The 23025-nt window shown below is 37.8% G+C and overlaps 1 protein-coding gene across 1 annotated transcript; it reads right to left on the bottom strand.

Moving 5' to 3' along the window:
- Positions 1 to 22749, bottom strand: LOC105179558 (ubiquitin C-terminal hydrolase 13-like). Its single transcript, XM_088877073.1, has 15 exons — positions 22410 to 22749; positions 22111 to 22197; positions 19918 to 20015; positions 19727 to 19798; positions 19541 to 19606; positions 19128 to 19193; positions 18829 to 18915; positions 16637 to 16734; positions 16446 to 16517; positions 16260 to 16325; positions 15847 to 15912; positions 15548 to 15634; positions 15298 to 15413; positions 14928 to 15177; positions 1 to 335 (listed from the first exon to the last, which is right to left on the bottom strand). Exons 4-8 carry the CDS (start codon positions 19733 to 19735, stop codon positions 16645 to 16647), a joined length of 318 nt encoding a protein of 105 aa, XP_088733199.1. The 5' UTR covers positions 19736 to 19798; positions 19918 to 20015; positions 22111 to 22197; positions 22410 to 22749; the 3' UTR covers positions 1 to 335; positions 14928 to 15177; positions 15298 to 15413; positions 15548 to 15634; positions 15847 to 15912; positions 16260 to 16325; positions 16446 to 16517; positions 16637 to 16644.
- Positions 22750 to 23025: the final 276 nt, after the last annotated feature.

Genomic DNA, 23025 nt, shown 5'->3' on the forward strand with positions numbered 1-23025 from the left:
AAGAATGCAAAGAGTGAGAAGAACTCCGATTTCTAACCCAAATTGGATTGTAGGAGAGCTAAGAAAACGCTCAGTAGCGGTCATAACTTCCACCGAAAATACGTTGAAGACGGGTGAAACTGCCACCACCACCACAAGAAAACCTAGCAAATCAACCACCACTACTTGATTTTTGCCATACCTGCGGTGCTTTCAACCGTGATTTGAAGGTCCAGAATCAGCTTTTGCACAAAGAAGGGATGCTCAAGGTAACATATTTTCGGTTGAGCGTGCTCCTCCACCATCTCCGAGAGAATGGATTGGTGCACAGAATGTGGGCGATGGCGGTTTGAAACCTGGCGGCGAAAGACAACAGACGGTGGGAGGAGTGATGATGGGACAAAAATGTGAGAATGTACTTCAATGAATTTTCTATATGATGTTGAGAAACAAGGCAAAACCCAAATCAAAACAAAATAAACACGGTCCAAGTGAATTAAATCGACCCAAACATGTGGCCTGTTTTGGTTTATCTCGGAGATGGGCCTAAAATGAATAGAAGTGGTGTGATATTAATGTAATCGTATTTACATAAACACACACTCAATAAATAGAAGAAAATAATTTTTTTGATGGGATTGACTCTCCATACACTCTCTGTTCTCTCGCACACACTACCGCACCTTCACAAACACACACTACAATTCTCCTCCATGGTGAACTTGACGACGATGGGGAGGATGCCGGTGAACCTGTTGCCGAGTTTGCGGATTATTGGGGAGAGGATGGTCTCGATTTCTTGGATGTGTCTGAACTGCACTTGGTGAAAATAGTACCGACCAAGGAAGCAGCAACAATGGCGTCTCTACTGCTTCACCAGCGCGGCTAGCGGATGAGGTTCGTGCCTCCTACAGTATTGCAGAATTTTTTAATTTGGCACAGAAGATTTTTGATGATGGCGATGTTGTTTCTCTTGCGGCGCTGGAAACTCTAAAACAGAAGTGGGAAGCGCGGTTTGGCCCTCTCTATCTACTCTGTGTTTTCCCAACCGAAGGGAGTCTGCTGGTGCGACTTTTTCGACGGGTGCGATGGAATTCCGCTGTCTTCGAGAATCAGGAGGATTTGGGTTCTGAAATTTCACTTGAACCTGTCCTCGCGATTGCTGCGCTGAAGGAGATGACCTGCGCGACTTCTGCTGCTGCTGTTGGCCCGTCGTCGGCGAATATGGTTACAGCAGCGGATATGGACCTGATGAGGAAGGCGGTGCCACCAGTGCAAACCCTAGATGCGCAACAGTTTTTGGGAGTGTTTGTTGCTGTATCAACGCCGATGATTGGAGAAGGACATGGAACACACGACGCCGGTGATCTTGCCGGCGACGAATAGTGCTGCGATTTCTGCTGCAGCGTCGCAATCTCAGCTGATTGACTGGTTTGGGCTGCCTCAAACGTCCGGAAAACGACCGGCTATGGAGGAGGGGATGGGTCATGTGCACACGGCGACAGTGACTTGCTGGTCGGAGATGAACAACACTGGAATTTGTGTTGCAGAATCTCTGTTTCTGCAACCTGCCCGGCCGTCTATTTCTGCTCTAGTGACAGTTTCAACTTCGGCGACTGAAACTGACAGGACTTTAGGTGTACACATGCAAATCCGACAGTGGTTAATATCTCGTCCGGTGATACGGATTTCTTTGTTGGAACTATTTCCCTACGTACTAGTTCTGAAATCCCAATTTATGATGATAAAATTACTTTTGTGTTCAATAATTCCTCCCAAAAAACATTGTCGCATGTTGCACCGGTAATGCAAAATGGTGAAGTCATAGTATGACCCACGTCGGAATCGATTCATGATGGGTCTCGTTGGTGGAAGGCAACAGTAGTGGGGTATTTTTTGGGCAAACGCCCGTACTTCCATCACCTGAAAGAGTATGTGACTTCTATTTGGCCTTCATTGGGGGAGGTAACTGCCATGATGAATGGGTTCTTTTTCTTCATGTTTAACACGGTTATGGATATGGAAGATGTAATAGAAGATACGTCCTAGCAATACTAGGGGCAACCGATCGTGCTCCAGATATGACAACCAGGAATGGTAATGCGTAATCTCAAACACACACGTGTCCCATTGTGGATCAGATTGAGACACCAACCGGTTGAGCTTGGACAATGGAGGGATTAAGCACAATGGCTAGTGGAGTAGGGAAGCCACTGTATCCGGATGCTATTATGAGAGCATGCACGAGACTGAATTTGGCTCCTGTATGCCTAAACACATCATCACTGTGACCCCGGACGAGGATGGATGGGAATCGCCATGCAAAGTGGACGTGGAGTAGGAATGGCTCCCCCTCAATTGTAATAGTTGTATGAGCTTGGGGCATTCGTCTAAGGAATGCTTGTTTAACAAAGGTGCAAAGTCATTAAAACCCCCTATAGCGGTCTATGTTCCTAAAGTCACTACCTCTATCCCCTAGGTTGATAAAGAGGGTATATTACACAGACGCATCTCGTGAGGTCAGATAACGGGTCCTTCTAGCAACCGGTTGATGCTTCCTTGCAGCCGCCAGTTGCTCGTGAGCCTCCCAACGAGCAAATCAGCGCGGAGGGAAGAAATAACGGTAAGGAAGTAGTCATATTCAATTCCTTTGACCCATTAAACTTCATTGATGATGCAGAAGCATCTACGAGGGGTCCTAATATCAGCAGCCCCATTAGTGGTGACCCATGTTGAATGATGCATTCTGGAACGTTCGTGCATGCAATGAACCGATGTTTATTATAGTTATATATGGTGCTAATGAAGTTATCGATCGACGTCAGTTATGAGAATCTTTAAATATGTTGGGTAATCAGTCGATGGATGAGCTGTGGTTAGTGGGGGGTAACTTTAATGCGGTACGTGATCTTAGTGAGGTTTGTGGCACATCTGGAGATATAAGGATGGCCATGGAGGAATTTAATGCATGTATTCAGTCAACTGCTTTGCATTCACTTCCCATGCAGGGTGAATGGTATACATGGCATAATTGCAGCACGACTTCGCGTAGTTTATGGAAGCAACTAGACCGGATGCTTATTAATGATACATGGCTCACACGATTCCCCACATCGTGCTACACTAGTCTCTTGCCCCAGACTTCAGACCACTCGCCGCTTGTATTGAATGGGGATAGACAAATGCAGCTTGGAGGTATGTTTAGATTTGGTAACTACCTTACTCTCTCACTAGATTTTTTCACTAGTGTGCAGAATTTCTGGCAACATGTTATTGTAGGCGTGCCTATGTATGCTGTTACACGAAAGCTGAAGGATTTAAACCCCATCTTCAGGCAGTAGAGGAGAAATAAGGGTGACATTTCGTGTAATGTTAAGCTAGAAAAAGGTTTTCTTGAGACAGCCCAAACATTACTGAGTATGGATCGGCAAGATGAACTATTACTCTTACTGGAACACTGCTGTCGGATAGTATACGCCAAGGCGGTGAAGCTCGAGAAAATCATGCTATAATATCGGGCAAAGATGCAGTGGATGAAGGGAGGGGACCAATGCTCGAAAGTCTTCTTCCGCAAAATAGTCGAAAGAAGAATTGCTCGGAGGATCTTGCTGATCAATGACGAGCAAGGAAACACCTAATACAGAGCCAGGAGCGATTATTCATGAGTTTATCTCTTTTTACCAGGCTCTATTAGGAGGGGTGCGAAGACAACAGACAATCAATATTGGGTACTTGAGACCATGGACGAGACACGCGCTGACTGAGGAGGACACCCAACTTCTACTGAAACCAGTTACAGCCGACGAAGTCAAGCAGACCGTTTTTGACATCGCATACGACAAGGCACCGGGACCTGATGGATATTTTTCTGGATTTTACAAAGCAACCTGGCCGATTGTGGGAACAGAAGTTACGTCAGCTATTCTGGACTTCTTTGATTAGGTAGGATGCTAAAGCAAATCAACACCACGCTTTTAGCATTAATCCCTAAGGTACACTCCCTTATGATGGTCACAGATTTTTGCTCTATTTCTTGCTGTAATGCCCTCTATAAGATCATTGCTAAAATTCTTGTTCAAAGATTGAGTTTGATTTTGGATAAATTGATAAGCCCCTGTCAGGCATCTTTTGTTCCGGGTCGTAGTATAGGCGATAATATTATTTTAGCACAGGAACTGTTTAGAGGATACTATCATGCACGGCTTCCCCCACGATGTGCGCTTAAAGTGGACATTCGAAAAGCCAATAACATGGTAGAATGAGATTTCCTCCTGGTAGTTCTGCATCTATTTGGGTTCCCTGCACAGTTCATTCGATGGGTGGAGGAGTGTATCACATCACCCTCGTTCTCGGTTGGTCTTAATGGGAAACCACACGGTTTCTTCGTAGGGTCACGAGGGTTACGACAGGGAGATCCATTGTCACCGTACCTATTTGTCTTAGTAATGGAGGTACTTCATTTACTCTTACTTTAATTGATTGATCAGGACATGTTATTCTATTTTTATTGGAAATGTGGACCATCTAAATTATTTCAGCTTGGATTTGTCGATGATTTACTACTTTTCTGTAAAGCTGATATGACCTCCATTCGGGTGTTTAAATGGGGTCTAGATCGATTTGCTGAGTTATCTGGACTTTGGCTTAATGGAAAAAGAGCCATCTCATTTTATCACGAGCGGCACAATGGATGAGAGACTTGTTATTAGCAGCGCTTGGCTTTCAGGAGGGGCATTTACCAGTGCGATACCTAGGGCTTCCTCTAATCTCTTTCAGACTATCAATATTGGATTGCCAACCTCTATTAGCAAAAATTGATTGTTGCATTCAGGGTTGGGAGGGTATGACATTATCATTTGCGGGGTGGATTTAGATTATTAAATCCGTTCTCATGGATTTGAGTATATATTGGACTTCCGTGTTCATTCTACCTAAAAGTACTATAAGGCAGATCGAGAAGAGATTGCGCTACTTGTTATGGAAAGGTGCTACTAGTGGGGGCTATGTAAAGGTACCATGGAGAGATATATGTAAGCCAGCTGCAGAGGAAGGATAGGGCTTAAGAGACATCGCTATTCTTAACCGTGCCTCATTAGTAAGCAATCATACGATGTGCTTATTTGTGATAGAACATCCATATGGGTGGAGTGGTTGTACCATGGGCGCTTGTGTGACAGGTCCATTTGGACAATTTCTGAGCATGGAGGTTTGTGGGGTTGGAGAAAACTCCTTCGCCTACGTACCGTTATTCGACCATTGGTGGATTACCAAGTGGGTGATGGAGCTACCTTCTATTCGTGGCAGGACCCGTGGCACCCCCTCGGACCGCTTATTCAAAGGCTACCACGTGGCCCGCAACTCACTGGTCTTGGACACTCGGAGAAACTTAATAGGGTCATTGTGGATGGGTATTTGCACTGGGCCTCATCACGGACATGTTTGGAGATTGTACAGAACTTGCCCATAATCCATGGAGACGATGATCGTGTTCATTGGCGAGATACGAATGGATGTCTCACTGTTGCACCGCTATATCGTATATTACACCCGCCGGGACCCAAGTTAGGCTGGACTTCACTACTCTCGGGCTCCTTGAAGATTCCTAGATATACATTCATACTGTGGCTCGCTATATTAGGGAAACTATCCATTACAGATAAACTGTGGTTGTCATATCTTGGTACCTATGTTCTTTGTGATGAAGGCGCAATAGAAACACATGCACACTTACTTTTTCAATGTTTTTATGCCAGACGATACCTCATAGCTGTGACAGGATGTTCGATTCACATGGCCAAACTGAGACTGGGCCTTAGACGTGGAGTGGGCTAATAGGAAGTGGAGAGGGAATCATATCATCAATTTATCCTACTGTGCACTACTCGCTGCATGTGTCTATCATATCTGTTACTCTGTCCTTTCACATGTTCTTATACATAAGAGAATTTTAGTCCTACTAACCTTAGAATATGACATCACAATGTCATAATACCCTAGCATAAAATACTTTCATGTAATGGTATATTGATTAAACCACCACAATTTTCTAACGTTATTGAAGGCTTCAAAACATAGTGATAGAACTGCACAATGGCCAAGAGTAAAACAATATAATAAACAGAAATTACTACAGAATAGCAGAAACAATTTCAATAGCTCATCAATCAATCTCTTTATTTATCTATCTATCTATATAGGAAAAAGTATCATTATAGTCCGCTAAATATGTCTAATTTTAATTTTAGTCCGATAAGTATGCCCATATTTGTTTAGGTCCAGTAACTTATGAAATTGCTACTTTTAGTCCTCTGGTAAAATTTCGGACAATTTTACCCCTATGCAACTTTTAAAAGGCAGTTTTAGTCCATATGCACTCATTTCACATTTTTTCGATAATGCTCGCCTAGAATGGTATTAGAGCCTAGGTTTATTGAAGAAATATATGATTACATTGCATTTTGATATTATTTATCCACTAATGGAGGAGACTCTCCGAGAGAAAATGAAACCGAACGAAAGTTCAAGTTACGCTAAAAACAGGGAATATTTCCAGATCCTAGAAATACAATGAAGAGAATTTCTAATGCAAATTCTTGACAAATGGTACAATGGTCCCATGAGGATTGATCCAAAACTTCTCACGCCGAAAGAGGAATAAGAATGGCTGAGGAATTTTGAGGTTCGACAAGTACTACTAGGGAATGCAATGAGGCGTCTACACTCCACTGAAGTCCATGGTAGAATCCTAGTCACGAGAAGCGGAACGGGTAAATTCCTTCATAATTTCAGTTCTAAAAATTATGACTGATTGAAAAGAACTCGAGCCAGATACATCAATGATCTCCCAAGATTTGAGGGATATACAAAAGGCAGTTCAAGACTATGGACATAGGTTAATCCATATACCTATGAAAATAGAATCTTTGAGCCAAAAGGTTGAACAGGTCCTTAAGATCCTTCCCAATCTACACAAGGTCCTTACAGATCTAAGGGCTGAAATTACAAATCTAAAAAGAAAACAAAGGAAAAACCCTGAGACATCAAGATCCAGACAGGAGCGAATCATGCACTTGGAACAGTACCTCTTCTACATCAGAAAGGGAAGGCCACGGAGATTCCAAAGCCGATGTCCAGAGAGGATCTGATTATCACATCTATCAGATCTATAAAATAATGGAGGTGACGAGAGCGTATCTATCCGATCTACAAGAATTGGCAGAATCCATTTCCTAACTCGGGATTGTGGATTTGGTCAATATCCAAACAAATGAAATTACTCCATCACTACCACTGCCGGAGAGAAGTACATGTTCTAATGATCCTTCATAGGATCACCCGATGAGGGAAAGCATGGATTTCCACATTAATGTCACTCCAACGTTTGTGGGAACCAGACTAAAGGAAAATCAAGGGAGAAATCCAAAAAGTGTGCTTGAAAATACACCTTAGGCGAGGACCATGCTCCAGCCCTTACATCCATATGGCGCTATACTGAACCTGGATATTATCGATTTCTGAAATACCGAGAAATTGATAGACGAATGGGTTGCAGCCATCAAGATAGCAACAACTTCCATAGAGCTCGACAAAGAAAACTTCATAAAGCTTGTGGAGTTGAGCTTGGAGGGATCTGTGAAGATCGAATGGGATAATACCCCAGAATATACCAAACCCAGCATCCTTGTCGAAAATTCGAAAGGCACGATAGCAGACCGGCTAGGAAGGCCTATCAAGATACACTTCATCGGAGATGGATACTTCGAAAGAAGTAGAGCATAGAAGGCTAGAGAATATGAACAGGCTCTCTTCAGCCTTGAATTAAGAAGTATTTGCAGAGTAGATGAATAAATCTATTGGTTCCGCAAGTATTTCTTCCAGAGTGGAGTAGCAACAGAAGTAGCAGCTCCAATGTTTTTCGCAAAAATATGCAGTCTATGGAGGAAAATGTTGATCCAGTCATACAAAGTACGTGAAGGACAGCTAGATTTAGTGGCGTGAAGAATGTCTTTCCTCAAAGACAAACTGAAGGATGGGTGCTATCAAGCATCCATCTAGAAAAACATGAAAAGACTAAGAGGTAAAATCAAACGAATTCCTCTCTGTTGTGATAACAATAATTTTCCAACTATTATAGGAGAATCAAGCGAGCCGAGGAAAAGGAGGAAGCAAAATAGTGATTCCTACCCCAAGAGATCCAGAAGAACCTTTTACCGATGGAGATCATGGTGGTCCAAGTCCAAAGCTAGAACATATAAATTTGGATAAAGAACAGGACCTACAAGGGTCATCCCAAGGATCTAGATGTGCAGATGTAAGATCCACTAGAAGAACCCCTACAAGAAGAATTTTCAAACGAGCCCATAACGAAGCTAATGAAAGTTTCAAAGACTGCAATTGCTGGACTTGCGGAGCAAAAGGACATATATCTCCCGACTGCCCACAAAAACGTGGTGAATTGAGAAAATTTGAAGCCACGGATGATATTCTAGATGCAGTTTAATATGGAGATTTGGTACCATTCTATCAATTCGAAGATCTTCCTTCAAACGAAAGCGTCTATGAGGAGGAAATAGAGACCGATTCAGATGGATCTTCAACAGAGTCAGAATAATTACAACGAGAGAGATAGGCTACAAACTTTCGAAAGCCTATCAGGGTTCTTTTCCAGAATGACAGTGTCAAATAAAACCATGGAAAGAACCATGCGACATGATTCCAACCTCAGCCCATAGGATGGATTTAGGATTGGAGGAATTGAGAAAGTCCTAAACCAGATAGGATTGAACCAAAGGAAGCATCACATAATCTACAAAGTAAGTTCAGGTGAGTTTGCTATACCTATGGAACGTACCAGTAATGTGATGGAAATGCAACTAATTCGTAAAGAAGAAGTTCTTGAAAATTTAAGTAAGCTTAGAGAAGAAGTAGCTATTACTATGAAATGGATCCACATAGGAACTATTGAAATTGTAATAAAAGCAACTTTTAAGGAAGGAATTGATTCAGAAATACATTTATCAATAATGGATAGAAGAATCAATAACTTAAGAGACAGTTGTCCTGGAACAATGATAGGTAATTTGTATGCAGCAAAATTAATATTTGACATTCATTCTAGGATTGCAAATAACCTAGTAGACCAAGATTTTAGTAGAGTCTTAACCCTTCATCAAGATTTCAAAAGAAAAGATCCAATGATAGAAGGTAATAGACCATATTCTATAACTGATAGAATAGCTTATGCCCGTTCTAATACACATCATTCATATATGTTTCTTAGGAAAGAATATATCAAGATTCCTAGAATTTGACATCACTAAGAAAGAAAACTTTTTCCTTGTTATGACTTATATCATTTGCAGCAACATGTTATTGGAAAATATGAAAGCATGTTAGAAATAGTAGGCCATTAAATTCTAGTTGCAGGTATTGTAGGACGAGAAAGTGGGTGTATGACTTTGGAGTTAAGTTTCTTCAAAGACCATAAACCATGGAGAAGGAAAGGTAACAGAATGAAATTCAGTTTTGATGGTTTCACCATAAAGATTGAATGACAAGTCCCTTTTCTATATACATATCTGTTGGTATGTTGTATGATCAATATAAGACAAAATATTTTGCAGCTTATATTGATTCAGGATCAAGAATTTGCACGGCAAAACCCGGAGTTTTCCCTAAGGAAGCAAGGGAAACCTTACCCGTTATTGCAGGAAGAGGTTTTTCACAAAAAATCCTGATACTCAATAAAGGAATATGAGAAGCCAAGATAATGATTGGAGGAGCATTTGGATCACCCTCGTTTAGGGTAAAAACACCTCCTGTTTACTTTCATGATACAGGTGCTGATATCTTGCTAGGTAACAATTTCATTCAAACATTTGCAAGATATATGCAGGATAATCAAAGGAATCTGTTAATCTTTACTACTAACTGTGATAGTGAGATACAGGTGTTGCGAAGAAAAAAGTATTTAACAGGATAATGCCAATAATTTTTAGCAGCAAACATGCTGATTTTGATGCCAGATTAACTCATTAAAAAATACAGGATAAGAGTAAACTTGGTAAGGTCCTTTTGTCTTTCAGGCAACAGGAACTCATACACAGCGATAGCTTCTATAAGGAATCCGAGGAGAAAATTCTGAACCTAAAAGAAGCACTACTGGAAATGAAATCAATAGACATCAGCGAAGAAAGCAGATTTTCTCTTGAGAATGTCAAGTGGCTCATCCTGAGGAACTTTAGTGAAAACCCTCTGGCATGGTGGGATAGGAACTAGATCGAAGCTACTCTGAAGGTTAAAGATGAATGCAAATACGATTATTTTCGATACAAACCTATCCAGATAAACATGGAGGATAAGAAGGATATGCAAATGATAAACAAAGTGTATATCAGTGTTGGACTCATTGAACCTGGAGTCTCTACCTGTAGTAGTTCTGAATTTCTGGTAAGAAACTATGGTGAGATTAAGAGAGGTAAACCCAGGTTGGTTATTAACTATCAAAGCATCAATAAAATATTAGAATTTGATGGTTATTACATTCCTAGTAGAGAACACTTAATTGATTGCATTAAAGGGGCAAAAGTGTTTTCCAAATTCGATTGCAAATTTGGGTTTTATCATATTAGGATGGAGAGTGAATCAAAGAAATTTACTACATTCTCCAAAAAGGATTCGTGAGCTGAAACAGGATTGCAGTAACCTCAAAAGCTTACTATACCACAGGACGAGGATGAATTGGTAGTCTATACAGATGACAATGATTACAGATAGGCAGAACTGCTCATGAAGAAAACAACTACAAGGGAAGAACCTTGTAGATACACAGGAGGGTTGTTCTCAGAATAACAAGCAAAAGTTTGGCATATTAATGAGAAAGAATTCGTTGCTGTTTGGAATGCTTTTAAGAAATGTCTTAATTTTACTTGCTAAAGAATTTACTTTAAAAGTTAATAATACTAATGTTAAGGCTTTCTTAAAAAAAGAATTAGAATCGAAAATAGAGAAAGCTCGTATTATCAGATGGAAAGCTGAATGCCAATATTATTGTTATAGTATTGTCGTTACAAAATCTCATAAAAATATTCTTGCAGATTTCCTGACGAGAGATGGAGGCAGTTGAAGCAAACTCCATTATGTTGAGACTCAGGCACCTTCGGGAAAACCTCGAGGAGCTTGATAAAAAGTTCGGATAGCTAGCGGTTAATGCCCAAGTTGCTGAAAGAATTCAAAGAGCTGATCTAGACACTTTTCAGGTCGCAATAAGGAGTTCCTTATTAGCATCCACCTTGCTATGGAACAATTTACGAGAACCAATTCGGAAGTCGTCACCTTCAGGGATGACTCACGAATTGAGGGAGCATGACCCAAAACATGTCTTTAGAGTACAAGGCTCTAGACCTGTAGCGTCGGATTCAAGTATCGATTGCAGGAGGCCATCACCAGACTCTGGTGAAAGGACAACAATTAAGTCACAGGAAGTGCAAACTCCTGTGGGTTCAAATCAACCCGACACCTCCGGGGTTAAGGAGGGATTGATTAGCCTTAGGCCAATAATAGGAACCTCTAAGGCTAATACTAACGAATTGATATCTTCTTCTTCTTGGCAGGATATCAGCAAATGTGGGAATAATTAATTTCTCGCAAAGGAGTAAACCCAGGCAAGACCATTATCGAAACATCCGAAAAATATAACAGGGTCTGGATGTTAGAGGGGTCGAAACCAGAAGATGTCCGAGAATGGTATGATTTTGGATCTCTTGCTTCAGTTCATACTATGTTGGTCTTTCCAGAGATTTTCAAAGTGGATTAGTGGGGCGGTCTTTGATTCATGGCAAAACAGCCCCCACTTAAAGAGAGGCGACGTTTTGGAGTTAAAATTTGTATCAGTAGCTCCAGAAATGGCAGGAAAGGGGTCTCATCCAGCATTCCATTTTATGAAGCTGCAAAGGCCAGATATGGTAGCTTTCAACAAGATCAAATCTGTCTCAGGAGAAGCTCCCTTGGTATCAACCATTAATGAAGATAGTATCTCTACTAGGACAGCTTAGGGATTATGGGTCTGTCTCAAAGAGATGGACAAAGTCAAGTATCCATTCAAGATTTTCTCAAACAAAATGAATGGTTCGTTCCTGTTAAACTCCATGATAAGAAAGAGAATTGAGTTCGAAGAAAGCTTATTTGAAAAGAAGAGGATGTTAATCTGCGAAAATAAGCTGCCGGCGACTGAAGCATCCAGATGAAGACGTGCAACATGTTGCATGTTGGGCAATGGCATAATCATTTATGCCCTTGCTGTGAAAAACCAGAAAAGCCCTTGTTCGGGACAAAAATTCGGGTCACACAAATTAAACCCGAACCAGACTAGGATAAAGGAAAAAGAAAATTTTTACAAAAAAGAAGTAAAAATAAAAAAATATAAAAAGGCAAGGATAAGACTGTCGGCAGAAAACGACAAAGGCCAACAGTCAGCAAAGCAAGAAAGCTAGCTGGAAAGCATGTGACCGAAAAATCATTATGGCCAACAATTAGGAATCACGAGCAGATGACGAATGCATTGAGGTCATCACAAAACAAGTTTGGAGTTCGAATTTGAAGTCCGCGGACGCCTATAAATGAAGATGCAATGAAGCAGAAGGAAAGCAACAGAAAACTTCTCCTACTATTCAAAGCATTTGAATACAAAGTCCTTTTAATCTTTTGCAGAGTTTTAATCTTTTAGTTTATGGGGTTTCCCTAACAAGTCAAGTCCTCTACACTATGAGAGGCTAAATAGTTGTCTCCTCCAACGAAGGAATAATATCTATGTAATATTCTCTATATTTCTTCAATAAATGTAACGCTTCTGTTCAACCAGTTTGTCCAAAATTCTATTAAGTTCCTCTATTGGAGTCTCTTTTACGCCCTAAGTTAGGAAATGAAATAGGGTTGTGTTGTTTTGTTAATTAAGGAGCCAAGGCTTGCGAACGATCTGCTAAGGTAGTATGGTTGGAGGAAGTTCGTAAAACCTAGGACTTCGAAAACCCGAAAACAGAGCGGTCAAAGCAGGGTATGAATTTATTGGGTCTTAGTTTATTTCGGAAGCATGTTGGGCCATTTTTAGAGCATTAAAATGGACTATTAGGCTTTATTACCAAAGTAGGGAAAAAGGGTCATAAAATTGGCTGAATGATAAGCAAAAAGGAAAGATATAGGACTAAAACTAATATTGTCAAAGTTAAAGGACCAAAACGATTTTAAGGCATAAATAAAGGACTATTCGGATCTTTTTCCCTATCTATATATATTTCTATATATACAATTAAAAAAATAGACAATCTCCGTACAGTAATTTACATGAAGCCATGTATAATTAACAAATACAAGTACTATATACAACTCAGATAACGAATCTAGAATATGATCCTCACTGTCCATTCTGAAGCAGTGGATGGGTCATCTATGGCAAAAATCTAGAACACCCACAATAAGCTGTTGGATTACATGTGAATCGACATGAAACCCTACATCAAGAGAAGCTCTCCAATATATGTACAAATATGTATGTTACACTCTCAACTTTGACAAATGTTTTACGGGGGAATGCAATTCACCATCTGTGATATTGAAAATGAGCACATTACCCTCTACGAAAAAAATATAGCAATTTACCCTCCTATACTTTTTAAAATGAAGCAATTTACCTCCTTATATAGGGAGGTAAATTGCTTCATTTTGAAAAATATAAGGAGTTAAATTGTTGTATTTTAAAAATTACAGGGAGGTAAATCGCTATTTATTTTTTTTTTTTAACAAAAACCACCTAGAGCTGGGGGGAGCTTTTCGGAGTCCTCAGTCCTTCTATATTAAAATGCACAAAATTGTTACAGCGAGGAGAGCTACCTCCCTAGAATTTCTAACAAAGCCATAAATAAGGAGTACTACTCCCTTACAAATAGAGCAAAATTAAGCAAGGAGTACTACTCCCTTACAACAAAAGACACAAACAAGTTTACTAGAAAAACTATGGCGAGAATCGCTATTTATTTTTTCATAAAGAGGTATTTTGCGATATCACAAGGGGTTGCTTGCATTTTTTCCTATATTTTACTTATGAGTTTTCAAGATCTGGCTATGTAAGAACCTCACTGGCGGCCACACTCCTAATTGTATATCCTCAATGGCTTGTTATGTGAGGTGCAATACTAAAAAGAAGAGGTCATTGCATATCTTAGTTAGAACTATTCTTATAGAAAACACAAACATATCACTGCAACTACAGATATTAAACAAATATATGTCATGAATCCGTAAACTCAGTATGTTGCATGCCTTTTTTTTGTTTTTAGAGCAACTAAGGTACGTCTTGTGTTCTATAGCATGCCACATTAAGTTTTCTTTTTGCACGTAAGGGTCAGGGCTCATAATATAGCAATCAACTTATTTGTTCAGTAGATAAATAAAAGGACATGTAGCATGAAATGGAATTTTACATAATATTTGGTTTCAATTTTGTTTCATCTCCGAGATAGGCCAAAACATGGACAATTGTTTGCCTTGATTTGTTTTGAAAGTTTTGGTCGTGTTTTGAGATGTTTTGAAATAGTGCCTCATTTGTTTTTTTTGTCAAAATAAGTGTACACAAATTATAGGTTCTACGACTAAATATATATAGAAAAGACATGATTTGACAATGAACAGTAGTTTATGTCTCCTACTAAACAACACCAAACATACCATACTTATTTTATATTATCTCCAAAAATAAATTCAAACATACACACTATCTCTAACACATACTTATTTATCTTTGTTTTTCTCTCTCTATCTCCACAAAACACATCAAAATAAGTTAAAAATGAAACCAAACATAGTGTTAGGTTTTCACTTTCAGCAAGATTAAAAACATCGAGCAACAAAATCAAATTTATTAAAAAAAAATGAAAATAAAAGCAGGTATATATTACCTGATTTGCTGTAGGAGCCTTCTAGGGGTATTGTTAACGTGTTCCAGTCCAAGATATTGCTCCCAAGAAACACAAATACTGCTTCTTTGTAGAGTCAAAACATATTATGAAATTTAAGCGCATCTGCATATAAATATTGTCACAGAGTGTGTCTATGTGAGAGAGTGAGTGAGACCTGGAAATGGCCGAACAAAGTATCTGAGTCCTCCAAGTATTCTGCTTGACTATGCGACACAAAAGCAAATCTCCACTGCATAAAATCGAGAAGATTCAAGCATAAAGTAGAAGTTGTAGCATGCCTAACCACATAAGCATCATACCATCATCTTCATTTAAACTGATTGTAACAATTAGGCTCGGGATGGAATACCTTCAAAAATTCCTCATCTCGTACTTGCAACTTGTTCTGCACATGAACCTTGATGCGAGACAAAGTTTCACCATCATTAATCACCAATAAAATGGCTCACCAAGAGTTTTAATTCACTGCCAGAAGCAAAATGAATACATAAGATTTAAAAGGAAGAAAATGAAAGAGATGCACATGCAGTTGAAATAGAGAGGTGAAACGAGTACAAATATATGAGGAAAACTATGAACTAACAAACTGAAAATACTACCGTCTGGTTTTGAGCATCCTCATGCATGAAGTGACACACATGAATCAAACATTTACTTGGGCCAAGAAATTTCTCTACCTCTGGAACCTACAATGAGAAATTATAAAAGTGGAGAAATTGTTGATATTGGAGTTGAACATATGGGGAAGCCAATTTTAAAGGAAAAAGTGTCGTAGTCTGTCAAAGACACAGTACTAACATGGAAAGAATTTAGAAAGATACTTTTGTTATGTGTATCACCTGAAAAATGAAAGCATTTATATACATAGACACGCATATGTATAGAGATAGAAACAGACCTCCTTTGGTCGTAAAGTCCAACGATTGTCATTTATTGCTGCGATCTTATCACTGTTAGGATATATCTGTAGGAACTTAGAGTTTTAGCAACTTAAAAAAATAAGCATAGAAGGCTAGACATAAAGAATTTCTAACACCCATTTTGAAATACAATATACAATTTACTAAGTGAAGACCAAATGGGAAAAATATAAAAACCTAGCAAGTACTGAGACTCAACTTCCAAGTCAGAGTGCATATCTGCAACACGTCCAATTTGTGTGTATCCAACCCATACAAGATTTTTAAGTGTAAAATAAATTGAATTTAACTATTTAAGTTGGATTACTAAGTAAAATTTTATAAGAATATTATTTTGATAATATTATGAAACTAATGAATGAAATAAAAAGAAGATGCAATAATTCAGGACCTTATAGATCTTGTGCGATAATACTTCCAGAAGCCTTAGCTCTGCATTTGGACGAGAAAGTTTCACCTGTTTAACATAAACATTGCAACAGTTAAAAATCATATAACGCTATGTTATGCGAAAAATCTTAGCATTCTAGGAACACAAACACGCACACTCCCGGTAATAACTTGTCAGCTATATTACCTTCTCCATGAGATGCTCAAGGACATCACCCACAGTGCTTTCCTATGGCAGCCTAATACTGTGAGTTTCCAGCTATATATGGAAATCAAATAAGATATTTAACGTTTGCTAAATATATAATATATTTGCAAGTCTTGCATATGTATGCACTTGTATAGGATCATAGAGTCCAATTATGAATGAATACTCACTTCAGAGTTTACCGCATAATGTGTACTTGGTCGTAATGCAGCAGCATCTCTAACAAGTTTTCTACTGCTTGATATCTTATAGGATGAAAGTGGATAACCTGTAGAATTACAAACCAAAAAAGTCAGGATATATTAGATGAAAGTTAGAAGCATTACATCATTACTTTAACAAGAAGGTAGTTACAGGGAAAAAGAATACTTTTAGACTTAGAACCATTATTTTGGGGTCATTGAAAGGAAATAGATGTTATAAATGGGGTACATTGAGTAACTAATGGTCTCCAGGTATGCACACGTACATGCACATTAAGATAATGGGAATCAAGACCAGGTGCAAGAGAAAGAGCAAAAATTTTAAATAGTCGTGGAAGATAATATGATGAGATCACTCGATAATATTATATTTCGATATGATTCATTGTTTCTCGGAGGTGACAATGTACAAATTTTATATTTTGTATATTTTTAAGAAAATAATAGCATCAAATACCAAAATACTTCAATAGGTAAAACCTTTTACAGTGAATCAAATAATACGGGTTAGGAAAGCAATTAATTATGGTTTGTTCAAGAAATTAATGTATACAATAGTCAATATGAGGCACAACATCGACTATGTGATAAAAGGCACCATTTCAAGAAAGAAATGCAAGAGAGAAAATTAAAGAGAAGTCGAAGAGCAATAAAGCACATAAACATAGGCATCACACTAAGATAACAAGAAACAAGGGGCAAGAGAGGGAGAAATAGAAAGAGCGAGGAATTTCAAAGAATCATGGAAGATAATATGATGAGATATGTTGGGAATTTATCCATAAAGTTATGAACCCAAATAAAACAATAACTATAGAGATAATGGTGGATTTGAAAACCCTCATGCAATAATTTCATATCAATGAATAAAGAAAGAATAACAGAAAAATAGCAATACGGAAAAAAGTAAAGTAACCGGGTCAGGAGCCAGATCTGGCAACCGAATGCGCAAGCACCACCACCGGCCGGTAACCCTCATGGTTGCAAAAAACCCACAAAGCCACCAAGACACAAAGATCCACAAAGAGACCACTTAGGCTTCATTTAAAATCAATCAGAATTCCACTAAGAAATTTCTTTCACGCTTAGAAAATATTCTGACAAAGTATTTCACAAAAAGGGGTTTTAGTTTTGTGGTTGTTTTATCTCTTTAAAACCATTGAAGACCATTATATATATACACCGATAGAACAGAGATAGAAAGAGGTGAGATGATGAGATATTTTCAAGAGCATTGGAAACTTGAGAGGAAGAAAAACAAAGATAGAAAGGAGGGAGAGGAAGAGGCATCGGCTGAATAGTGGAAGAATAAGGTTAAGTAGTGATTTAGGGTTAAGTAGAAGAAGGGTTGGGTCAGGTAATGGGCCGGGCAGCAAGTGGGCTGCCATCCAAGTTGGGGGGGGGGGGCGTGCATGGGCCAAAAAATCCAACAACATCTGGATAATATAACATTATACTCCAGAATGAATCATGCTTTCTTTGAGAGACAATGCACATGTTTTATATTTTCTATCATTTTAAATGAATAATTGCATCAGATATCCAAATACATCAATAGGTAAAACTATTTTTATGAAACAAATAATATGGGCTAGGAAAGTAATATAACTACGCTATCTTTAAGTAGCTTATACAATAATCAATATGCAACACATCACTGAGCATGTGATAAAAGGGACTATCTCAAGGAGGAGAAACACGTAGAGAAAAATAAAATATAAGTTCGAGAGCAAGCAAGAACACAAATGTCTAATATGGCAGTGCAATAAATGGGTTGTTCATCTTAACAGATTTGCAGCATAGGGTGCTTGCAATAAGAGTCTCACCTATGTTAGCCGTCTTATTGCTATTTTTAAGTATAAAATTCAAGTAAAAATATAATGATTCATTTTCTATGCGCGAGATATTGGATAAGCATAAACTCGAGACAGCTAGAGATATGGTTTTCAGTCAAATGCAATGCTACTATATGAAGTCTAAAAAATTATAAATAACTATTGATATTACACTACAAAGGGAACCTATAGCAGAAAATTTTAGTGGGAAGTAACTATTTCAAAGAATAACAAGGACAACATCTAGTAGGGAGGTGAAATAGAGAGCTGAAACGAGTACAAATATATGAGGAAAACTATGAACTAACAAACTGAAAATACTACCGTCTGGTTTTGAGCATCCTCATGCATGAAGTGACACACATGAATCAAACATTTACTTGGGCCAAGAAATTTCTCTACCTCTGGAACCTACAATGAGAAATTATAAAAGTGGAGAAATTGTTGATATTGGAGTTGAACATATGGGGAAGCCAATTTTAAAGGAAAAAGTGTCGTAGTCTGTCAAAGACACAGTACTAACATGGAAAGAATTTAGAAAGATACTTTTGTTATGTGTATCACCTGAAAAATGAAAGCATTTATATACATAGACACGCATATGTATAGAGATAGAAACAGACCTCCTTTGGTCGTAAAGTCCAACGATTGTCATTTATTGCTGCGATCTTATCACTGTTAGGATATATCTGTAGGAACTTAGAGTTTTAGCAACTTAAAAAAATAAGCATAGAAGGCTAGACATAAAGAATTTCTAACACCCATTTTGAAATACAATATACAATTTACTAAGTGAAGACCAAATGGGAAAAATATAAAAACCTAGCAAGTACTGAGACTCAACTTCCAAGTCAGAGTGCATATCTGCAACACGTCCAATTTGTGTGTATCCAACCCATACAAGATTTTTAAGTGTAAAATAAATTGAATTTAACTATTTAAGTTGGATTACTAAGTAAAATTTTATAAGAATATTATTTTGATAATATTATGAAACTAATGAATGAAATAAAAAGAAGATGCAATAATTCAGGACCTTATAGATCTTGTGCGATAATACTTCCAGAAGCCTTAGCTCTGCATTTGGACGAGAAAGTTTCACCTGTTTAACATAAACATTGCAACAGTTAAAAATCATATAACGCTATGTTATGCGAAAAATCTTAGCAGTCTAGGAACACAAACACGCACACTCCCGGTAATAACTTGTCAGCTATATTACCTTCTCCATGAGATGCTCAAGGACATCACCCACAGTGCTTTCCTATGGCAGCCTAATACTGTGAGTTTCCAGCTATATATGGAAATCAAATAAGATATTTAACGTTTGCTAAATATATAATATATTTGCAAGTCTTGCATATGTATGCACTTGTATAGGATCATAGAGTCCAATTATGAATGAATACTCACTTCAGAGTTTACCGCATAATGTGTACTTGGTCGTAATGCAGCAGCATCTCTAACAAGTTTTCTACTGCTTGATATCTTATAGGATGAAAGTGGATAACCTGTAGAATTACAAACCAAAAAAGTCAGGATATATTAGATGAAAGTTAGAAGCATTACATCATTACTTTAACAAGAAGGTAGTTACAGGGAAAAAGAATACTTTTAGACTTAGAACCATTATTTTGGGGTCATTGAAAGGAAATAGATGTTATAAATGGGGTACATTGAGTAACTAATGGTCTCCAGGTATGCACACGTACATGCACATTAAGATAATGGGAATCAAGACCAGGTGCAAGAGAAAGAGCAAAAATTTTAAATAGTCGTGGAAGATAATATGATGAGATCACTCGATAATATTATATTTCGATATGATTCATTGTTTCTCGGAGGTGACAATGTACAAATTTTATATTTTGTATATTTTTAAGAAAATAATAGCATCAAATACCAAAATACTTCAATAGGTAAAACCTTTTACAGTGAATCAAATAATACGGGTTAGGAAAGCAATTAATTATGGTTTGTTCAAGAAATTAATGTATACAATAGTCAATATGAGGCACAACATCGACTATGTGATAAAAGGCACCATTTCAAGAAAGAAATGCAAGAGAGAAAATTAAAGAGAAGTCGAAGAGCAATAAAGCACATAAACATAGGCATCACACTAAGATAACAAGAAACAAGGGGCAAGAGAGGGAGAAATAGAAAGAGCGAGGAATTTCAAAGAATCATGGAAGATAATATGATGAGATATGTTGGGAATTTATCCATAAAGTTATGAACCCAAATAAAACAATAACTATAGAGATAATGGTGGATTTGAAAACCCTCATGCAATAATTTCATATCAATGAATAAAGAAAGAATAACAGAAAAATAGCAATACGGAAAAAAGTAAAGTAACCGGGTCAGGAGCCAGATCTGGCAACCGAATGCGCAAGCACCACCACCGGCCGGTAACCCTCATGGTTGCAAAAAACCCACAAAGCCACCAAGACACAAAGATCCACAAAGAGACCACTTAGGCTTCATTTAAAATCAATCAGAATTCCACTAAGAAATTTCTTTCACGCTTAGAAAATATTCTGACAAAGTATTTCACAAAAAGGGGTTTTAGTTTTGTGGTTGTTTTATCTCTTTAAAACCATTGAAGACCATTATATATATACACCGATAGAACAGAGATAGAAAGAGGTGAGATGATGAGATATTTTCAAGAGCATTGGAAACTTGAGAGGAAGAAAAACAAAGATAGAAAGGAGGGAGAGGAAGAGGCATCGGCTGAATAGTGGAAGAATAAGGTTAAGTAGTGATTTAGGGTTAAGTAGAAGAAGGGTTGGGTCAGGTAATGGGCCGGGCAGCAAGTGGGCTGCCATCCAAGTTGGGGGGGGGGGGGCATGCATGGGCCAAAAAATCCAACAACATCTGGATAATATAACATTATACTCCAGAATGAATCATGCTTTCTTTGAGAGACAATGCACATGTTTTATATTTTCTATCATTTTAAATGAATAATTGCATCAGATATCCAAATACATCAATAGGTAAAACTATTTTTATGAAACAAATAATATGGGCTAGGAAAGTAATATAACTACGCTATCTTTAAGTAGCTTATACAATAATCAATATGCAACACATCACTGAGCATGTGATAAAAGGGACTATCTCAAGGAGGAGAAACACGTAGAGAAAAATAAAATATAAGTTCGAGAGCAAGCAAGAACACAAATGTCTAATATGGCAGTGCAATAAATGGGTTGTTCATCTTAACAGATTTGCAGCATAGGGTGCTTGCAATAAGAGTCTCACCTATGTTAGCCGTCTTATTGCTATTTTTAAGTATAAAATTCAAGTAAAAATATAATGATTCATTTTCTATGCGCGAGATATTGGATAAGCATAAACTCGAGACAGCTAGAGATATGGTTTTCAGTCAAATGCAATGCTACTATATGAAGTCTAAAAAATTATAAATAACTATTGATATTACACTACAAAGGGAACCTATAGCAGAAAATTTTAGTGGGAAGTAACTATTTCAAAGAATAACAAGGACAACATCTAGTAGGGAGGTGAAATAGAGAGCTGAAACGAGTACAAATATATGAGGAAAACTATGAACTAACAAACTGAAAATACTACCGTCTGGTTTTGAGCATCCTCATGCATGAAGTGACACACATGAATCAAACATTTACTTGGGCCAAGAAATTTCTCTACCTCTGGAACCTACAATGAGAAATTATAAAAGTGGAGAAATTGTTGATATTGGAGTTGAACATATGGGGAAGCCAATTTTAAAGGAAAAAGTGTCGTAGTCTGTCAAAGACACAGTACTAACATGGAAAGAATTTAGAAAGATACTTTTGTTATGTGTATCACCTGAAAAATGAAAGCATTTATATACATAGACACGCATATGTATAGAGATAGAAACAGACCTCCTTTGGTCGTAAAGTCCAACGATTGTCATTTATTGCTGCGATCTTATCACTGTTAGGATATATCTGTAGGAACTTAGAGTTTTAGCAACTTAAAAAAATAAGCATAGAAGGCTAGACATAAAGAATTTCTAACACCCATTTTGAAATACAATATACAATTTACTAAGTGAAGACCAAATGGGAAAAATATAAAAACCTAGCAAGTACTGAGACTCAACTTCCAAGTCAGAGTGCATATCTGCAACACGTCCAATTTGTGTGTATCCAACCCATACAAGATTTTTAAGTGTAAAATAAATTGAATTTAACTATTTAAGTTGGATTACTAAGTAAAATTTTATAAGAATATTATTTTGATAATATTATGAAACTAATGAATGAAATAAAAAGAAGATGCAATAATTCAGGACCTTATAGATCTTGTGCGATAATACTTCCAGAAGCCTTAGCTCTGCATTTGGACGAGAAAGTTTCACCTGTTTAACATAAACATTGCAACAGTTAAAAATCATATAACGCTATGTTATGCGAAAAATCTTAGCATTCTAGGAACACAAACACGCACACTCCCGGTAATAACTTGTCAGCTATATTGCCTTCTCCATGAGATGCT

This window comes from Sesamum indicum, linkage group LG13, assembly GCF_026168435.1.
Source record: "Sesamum indicum cultivar Baizhima isolate 11 linkage group LG13, ASM2616843v1, whole genome shotgun sequence".
Classification (NCBI taxonomy): Eukaryota; Viridiplantae; Streptophyta; class Magnoliopsida; order Lamiales; family Pedaliaceae; genus Sesamum; species Sesamum indicum.